At 33.3% G+C, this 8,643-nt stretch overlaps 1 protein-coding gene across 1 annotated transcript; it reads right to left on the bottom strand.

The window, feature by feature from the left end:
* Positions 1-2,806: 2,806 nt before the first annotated feature.
* Positions 2,807-3,733, bottom strand: LOC101434364 (olfactory receptor 4K3-like). Its single transcript, XM_004482715.2, has one exon. It carries the CDS (start codon positions 3,731-3,733, stop codon positions 2,807-2,809), a length of 927 nt encoding a protein of 308 aa, XP_004482772.2.
* Positions 3,734-8,643: the final 4,910 nt, after the last annotated feature.

Here is an 8,643-nt window from a genome sequence, read left to right as displayed (position 1 = left end):
TCTCCATTGAGTACAATGTTGGCTTTGGGCTTTTCATATAAGCCCTGTATCATATTGTGGAATTTTCTTTCTATTTCTATCTTTTGGAATGTTTTTTATCAAGAAAGGATGAATTTGTCAAATTCCTCTTCTGCATCGATTGAGATGATCATGTGGATTTTTCCTTCAATTTGCTAATGTGGTATAATATGCTAATTGAGTTCCTTACGTTGAACTGCCATTGCATACCAGAAATAAATCCCATGTGGTCATGGTGTATAATAACTTGATATGCTGTTGAACTCTATTTGCAAGTATTTTGTTTAGAATTTTTGCATCTTTTTTTCATTAAAGAGTTTGGTCTGTAATTTTCTTTTCTTGTAGTATCTTTATCTGGCTTTGGTATTACGGTGATGTTGGCATCATAAAATATGTTGGGTAATCTTCCCTCCTCCTCCATTTTTTGGGAGGGTTTAAACAGGATTGGAGTTAATTCTTCTCAAAATGCTTGGTAGAATTCTCCTATGAAGACATCTGGTCCTGGACTTTTCTTTGTTGAGAGATTCTTGATGACTCAGTCAGTCTCTTTAAATGTGACTGATTTATTAAGTTCTTGTATTTTTTGTAGATCAAAATATGTTGTTTAGGTTGTTTGTGCATTCCTAGGAGTTTTCCATCTCATCTAGGTTGTCTATTGTTGGCATACAGTTTCTCATAATATCCTCTGATCCTACGATTTACAGCTTCTTTCTTTTTTTTCCTTTGATACCCTAGGTAAGGGTTTGTCAATTTCATTGAACTTTTCAAAAACCAACTTTTGGTTTTATTGATTTTCTCTAATTTTTGTTCTTAATTTAGCTTATTTCTGCTCCAACAATTATTATTTCTTTCCTTCCTCTTGCTATGGGAATGGTTTAATGGTCTTTTTCTAGTTTCTCTAGTTATTTAGCTACATATTTGATTTTAGCTTTCTCCTTTTTAAAAATCATTTAGGGCTATAAATTTCCTTCTCTGTACTTATTTCTCAGTATCCCATAAATTTTGATATCTGCTGTTCTCATTTTCACTGGTCTCAATATATTTTCTCATTTCACTTACAATTTCTTCTTTGACCCACTGATTGTTCAGGAGTATGTTGTTTAGCTTCCAAGCATTTGAGAATTTTCCCCTTTCTCATCTATTATTGATTTCTACTTTCATTCCATTATCATCTAAGAAGGTGCTTCATATTATCTCAATATTTTTATATTTATTGAAATATAAGGCTAATATTAGGCTAATGACCTAACATATATTACTGAGTATACACTTTAAATGGATTGTACAAAACATGGGGCTGTATAACAAAGGAAACTGAGTGGTGGATTACGGACTGTGGTTAACAGGACAAACATGAGAATGTTCTCTCTTGAATGATAACAAATATAAAATACTAATATAGGCTGTTAATAATTGGGTACATTGAGGGAAAATACACTAAATGTAAGATATGGGCTATAGTTCATAGTAATATTTTGACAATGTTCTTTCGCTTTTTGTAACAAATGTTTTACAACAAAAAACGTGTTGGTGATGGGAGATGTATGGGAGCCATGTATGATGATATACATGATTATTTTGTAGCTTCACAAATTTTACTGTACACTTATTGTATATGTATGTTCATGTGTGAATTAAATACTTCAAAAATTTTATTTTTAAAAAATTTAAGTGTGAAAATATAGACTTCTCTTGAAAATTCAAAAGAATGTTCCTATAATTTTTAATAGCATTGAAAAATGTAAATTCTCAAATATGTTTTATTGGTTGGTATAGATTAGAAGACATGGTATAGAGAAGGCATGGAAAAATAGAGAGCAAAGGCCTATAATTAGCAGTGTTCGTGAAAATGAATATCGAGAGATATATGTTTTTGCATATGGTCATTGAAACACCAACTTTGAGTGGCAATTGTGAACTTCTTTAATACAATGAGACAAAGGAACATTAATAGTGGACACAGAGTTTGCTATTTTTAGCATGGTTAAAGGAAAATACAAATCCATTTTGTTTCTGAGTTCAGTTCATGAGTTTGGCAAACAAATCTATCATTATTTGATCTCTAAGCATGGATACCTTGTAGTAAGAATTTGGATTGCAAGAAATACCATTCTCAGATACAAAAAAAAAACCTCTAAAAGCATTTAGTTCCTTATATCAGATATAAATAATCTGACTAGCAAGGATTTGATGAAATGTATAATGGCCTGTATCCAGTATTGCAAAATCATGAAGAACAATTTGAATTCCCTAAAAATGCCTTATATTCCATCTATTCTCCCCTAGCCCTCCTCATGGAACTTATGGTAACCACTAAGATTCAATTTTTTAAGAATAAAGTTCATAGTTACATGCATTAATACTAAGGGTTTGACATATTGGTCTGTTTGTTTTTATTAGGCACGGCTTAGTTCTCAAGGGATTTATGGCCCTCAAATTGAAAACACAACAGGATTCGCCAAGATGGGAGTTTAAAACTTTCTTGTTTGTAGGGTTAGTCTCTATCAATGAGAAAAATCCCTATAAGAGGATGAAAACTTTCATATTCTATAGAAATATGCACCTTATCCTGCATCAACTGTAAAAAATGTACCACAATAATGAAAGGTGTTGCTAATGTGGAAAAGTATGGAAGGGAGAGGAGATGGGTATATGGGAAGCTCCTTTATTTTTTATTAAACATTTATGTAATATAAAACTACTTAAAAAACAAAGAAAAAAAGGAAGGTACACTAACCTGGCTTTTATTATGGGCTGTTATGTATCACAAAGGAAAGCTGGGATACAATCAAGAACTGACTTGTCGACTCTTCAGTTTTCGCATTGCTGATAGTACTTCCTTATTTCTTAATGCGTAGATCAAGGGGTTTAAGAGAGGGGTGAAAACAGTATAGAATACTGAGAGCACCTTATCTGCTGGAAAATTGCCAAAAGGCCAGCCATAGATGAAAATGCAGGGCCCAAAGAAGAGGGTCACCACAGTGACGTGGGCAGTCAGGGTGGCCCGTGCCTTGGCCATGCCCACTGAGGAACGACGTCTCACAGTGACCAGGATGACCACATAGGAGATCAGCAAGAGCACAAAGGAACTCATGGCAATTAAACCACTGTCTGAAAGCATCAGAATCTGGAGGACATATGTATCAGTGCAGGCAAGTCTGATAACTAAGGGAAGATCACAGAAAAAGCTGTCCACTTTATTGGGGCCACAGAATGGAAGGTTTACTGTGAAGACCAGCTGACTTACCGAGTGCAGAACCCCAATGGCCCAGCAGCCCACCACGAGGCCTGTGCACTTGCGCACACTCATGATGGCTGCATAGTGCAGGGGTCGACATATGGCCACATACCTATCATAGGCCATGGCCACAAGGAGCATCATTTCTCCAGCACCAAAGACGTGCAGAAAGAATATCTGTGCCATGCAGCCCTCAAAAGAGATGGTTTTGTGCTCCAAGAGGAAGTCTACAATCATTTTGGGGGTGGCAAAGCTGGACAGACATACATCAATGAAGGAGAGGTTACTGAGCAGGAAGTACATGGGTGTGTGTAATGCAGGTTCAGAGATGATCGTGAGCACAAGCAGGAGGTTCCCCAGAACAATGGATGAGTAGAAAAGCGTAAAAAATGCAAAATAGAAAAGTTGAATCTCTCTAGAGCCTGAAAGTCCATGCAATACAAATTCTGTCACTCCTGAGTTATTTCCTTGGTCCATGATACCCAATTTCTGAGACTAGTTCAGAAATTCTCCTGAAAAGTAAAATGGAAATGGAAATAATATCATAGGCTGTGAGGCTAAATGAAGAAAGACAACCCATTCATCAAATTCTTATATGCTTTAGTTTCCCTTAAGCGCACGGTAACACATTGCATGCAATCATTTGTTTTCTCTTACTGTGCATCCTTGACTTTTATGTCTGTCTTGCAACATGATGACTATAGTCTAAAAGTACAATTTTACTCCTTATCTCTACCACTTCAAAATTCCTACTAAACAGGACTGTTAAGCTCTAGGGTAAGACTTGCAAATATTAAATACTCTCTTTATAATTCCTATTGGTGTGACCGTAGACAAATTAAACAAAAAAAAAAAGGTTCAGATTCACATCTCTAAATTGGTAGAAATAATAGTAGTGCCTTATAGTATTGTTGTAAAGATTAAAAGAACTATAGTGGAGCAGGTGTAGCTCAGTGGTTGTGTACATGCTTCTGGTGTCCTTGGCTCCTAAAAAGAAGAAAAGAAAAAGAATTATAAAAATTGAAATACTTTGAGAATTTCCTGGCCAGTAGTTGGTGTTAAGTAGATTTTAAGATGTTAAGTCATATGCCTGTGTTCCCTTTACCATTAAATATTTGCAGGTGAAAATTAACATAGTTACAAAATAGAAAAATTTGTACTCATCCCACTTAAAGTCTGCATCCAGTACATATTGTTTATAACTTGTTCAACAATATATCAGAAATATTTTATATTTCATTATAAGGATAATTTCAATTTAGCCTATTATTAACAATTCTGTGATAAATTTACCTTTAGTTAAAATTTTATGTACATACAAAGGTTATTTATTTAGGATACATGATTTTAAATATGTACTCCACAAACTTTTGGATCATTTTAACCAATGCTCATCTCACTGAAATGATGCATGGGTATATTTCATCTCACCCTTGCTTGACAAGACAGGGTATTACACTTTTATCCTTGCTTTTTTGCTACATGAAAATGCATTTTATTGTTTTAGTGCATTTTATAATTATTAATAAGGTTAATTTATGAAAAAAAATATTTTTCCCTCTCAATTGCCTTTCCTTTGCCCAGTTTTCTGTTGAGCTCTTCACCTTTTTATTATATGCTATGTGAACACTTTGCATATTAAGGTATTATCCTTTTTACAGATATCTTACAAATATTGTAGTTTGTCTTTCCCTCAAACAGATTTGTATTTTCTATGAAATTATTTGAAATATTTTCATAAATTCAGATCTAAAATTTTCTCAAATTATTTCTGCTGTTGTCCTACATAAAAAACCTTTTAACAAACAATAAGTTTACAATATTTCAAACATAGTACTGACTTATTAATTCATAAATTCAGTTTTTAGACAAAACTCTTAAGCAATGGTGTCCATGAAAAAATATATTAAGTGATTTCTTAGTAGTTAAAGTTTGAGATGTTTCATCTCCAAATGCACCCTCTATTGAACAAAGGGGGAAGAAGATGAAATTCTCTCTTAGATATGAAAACTACTACCTAAGGGTTGAAAGAGGGAAAAGAACAGGCTTTGCAGCATGCATCTGATCAATGAAATCATGCCATAAAATTTTTATTTCTTCAAGGTCCTTTTGCCTAATACCATGGTAAGAAATCCTATAAATACCCTAACAGGTCTCACATGTCCCATGTAATTGAACATGTATTATTCTTTAGTTTTCTAAAATAAGCATCTTCAGGATGATTATATTACTTCTTTATATTTCCACTAATTTTCTGAGCATTTGAAAATTTCTCTATGCACTAACATAAAACTCCCTATTGATTCATTTGTCTTAATATTCATTGGCATATTCTTCTTTTTGGTCTCTCAGAAATCATGTAAAATTAAATATAAAATAAAGACATTAAAATCAGAAGGCAAATATTGAAAATCAAAACCTAGAGCTGTTTACTTAGGAATTCATTTAAACAGATGTCTCTGAATAGTACAAAATTACTGTATGCTATTAATTTGAGTGATCTTTTAGAAATACAAGGAAAATGAGAATATGCTAATATAAACAATTTCTGGATTTATTTCTGTCTCCTAAGGGAGACATGTAAAACTTAAGGTGTAGAACTAGGTGTCAGGAACCAAATTTTAAACAAAAGCTGTTACTGATCATGTAATTTTGAGTAATTTCATAAACTTTGCACCCTACAAACTTAAATTGTGGAAAAGCAAATGAGTATGTTCTTCTGACCCAAAATCATTAAAGAGGCAAATTAATGGTACAAATAAGAAATATAAATTAATAAAACATGAAGGGCAAAAAACTTCATAAGAGCAAGCTGGAAAGCATGTGCAAAAGAGATGGACTCTCAAACTTACCCTAACAAGACAGAAGAGCTAAGTTGAGTTCTTTTATGTATGTGACTATGTGACCCTTTCTGAGCTCTACATTTTGAACACATCACCTACCAACTAGCAGAAACTCGGTAGCTGTGTAGCCCAAAAATAAAAATCAAGGAGTCTTTCAAAGTGTAAAACCCAAAATAATGCCTCCTAATCACTATAAACTAAGAAAACACAGTGGTCCATAAATGTTGGTAAATCATTCATCAAACGTATTTTTTAGAATAATCAAAAAAGTCATTAGAACAACTAAAATACACTACTAGGATAATGTTTTTCATTGACTACTTTGCACATCTGGAAAATCTCCTTTGGTTTCATCCAGTGATTTAGAAGTGCTGCTATGAATGTGTGTTTCTGTGTGTATTCTAGAATGCACATAGTAATCATTAAAGTATAGTATTATCCTTATATTACAATATCTCAGTGAAGTTAAATAATTGGTCCAAGCCATATGGCAAAGGAGTGGCAAAGCTGTAGTTTCATTGTAAAAACTGTATACTATGTGGGCATAATATGTGCATGTATATCAACACAATTAAAAGATGTGCCTGCGTGCCTAAAGAAGCACATTAATTCTATCATAAATACTGGCCATTCACTGAAGGACCACATTAAGTGTATGTAACTGAAAATAGGAACTCAGAGATGAGAGTGGTTGAGTCTAAGGAAGAGGAATGCCCTTATGCAGACATGAAGTTTAATGGCATATGGAAAATAACATACCTCATTTCAGAGCATTAAATGGGAGTTCAAATATGGTGAGGTGATTCCATCTATTAACACAATTGGAGTAATGGAATGTTGTATCAATATAGTCTATCTGGAGGAAACTATTTGAAGTGGTAAAAGCATTAAAACTTACATGAATCCTTGTTGGGATGCCATATAAACTCACTTAAGAGAAGTGGATTTGTCCACGCTTTTTACATCAGGAATTACATATCAATAATCTTAGGTATTGTGACAATATCAAAAATGTGGTCTTCTCATATTTGCAAAATGTTTCCCTTTGTACTTTGCACACTTTATATAACTGGAGGTAGAGTTGGTGATGTATTTCTAATTGATGGGCTATTTTGTCCCAGTGGAGCAATTGCTAACAAGCCATTTTAAGTCATAAAACAGCAAATATTATTTCCGTCCAGGGATTCATAATTCTAAATATCATGCTACCAATCTATATATAAATTTTTTAACAGTCTTTGATATCTACTCTGACAATCATTTTCTATGATTATTTAATAACAGTCAAGATTTCTGAGCATTTTCTTCAGTTGTAATTGGATTATCATAAAGCAGTTTTTATTTTCTCTAAAGGTTCAGTTCAGTCCCAAATATTATCATTAACATTCCATTTGAAATAAACATTGTTTCAAGCTGCATGCTAAATATTATGTGTGGTAGAAAATTGCAATATAATAAATTATAAATCACTCAGCAAAACACAAATTGCCCTGTTTTTATATACCTCCCAAATTAAATTTAGTTTCAGAATTAAAAAAAAAATTGAATATCTATGCAACACCATCAAATATGAATTCAAGAATGAGTAAGACAAGTGCTATCTCCAAGTAGTTTGTAATTTAAAGAGAGCAATTAAAGAAAACAAACTGAAACACTTGCAAAATAGAATAGTATGCGTATTATAAGAGAAATGCAAACAAAATGATATGGGAGTCCAAAATTCAACTTAGGAAATAATAGCTTTTGAAAAACCAGGAAAGATTTCTATGAACAATGAAGAAGGAGGTAAACAGAAAGCGAAGAAAGAGGACAAAAATGTAATATTTGTGATAGGGCCCAAAAATGAAGGATTATGTAGTAATAACTGAGATGCAATGTTACTAGCATATATAGATCAAAATAAACAAAAATATAAGTAAAGAAAACTTAAAGTGCTCCAAGAACAATTTCCCCAACTTGACTAAAGATTTTATATGCCAAAGAATTTAACTGGACTATGTTTTGGAAGACTTCTAGTACAGGCCTTGGGAGTTTGTATTCAATCAGTTGGAAAATGTAATGCTCTTCACTGTTTCAGTACAAGAGACTGAGCTTTAGGAATACGTAACTGAGTGTGTTTGTGTAACTGCCTGGAGTGGGGAAATGCTACAAGAGAGAAGCTACAACAATAGGCTACTGAAGAAGTTCCCTTTATGCCTGCTGAAATCATAAGATCCACATAGACAATGAAAGAATAAAGTTAACATTTCAGGGATTAGACTGAAATGATAGCAAGCAAAGGCCGAGAAGAGGAAAGAAAATCAGAATATGTAAGACACAGGAAGGAGCAGAGGGATTTTTTAATCTAGGGAATCTCAAAGCTTGCTCCATGGTACCTGGAGGTATTGTGCAGGTACCCCACATTTACCTTAAGGGAAATACCTCCAATCTGCCGTTTTCAGAGCAGCTTTCCACTTATCTGTTCATATAGTAAGCTTGTGCAGTCTCATATTTTTAAAAGAGTTCCAATTCTTTGTTGCTGCTTTTTTAAGTGAAAAATAACTG

Source organism: Dasypus novemcinctus, chromosome 3, assembly GCF_030445035.2.
Source record: "Dasypus novemcinctus isolate mDasNov1 chromosome 3, mDasNov1.1.hap2, whole genome shotgun sequence".
NCBI classification, from domain to species: domain Eukaryota; kingdom Metazoa; phylum Chordata; class Mammalia; order Cingulata; family Dasypodidae; genus Dasypus; species Dasypus novemcinctus.
This window is presented reverse-complemented; position numbering and strand designations above follow the sequence as displayed.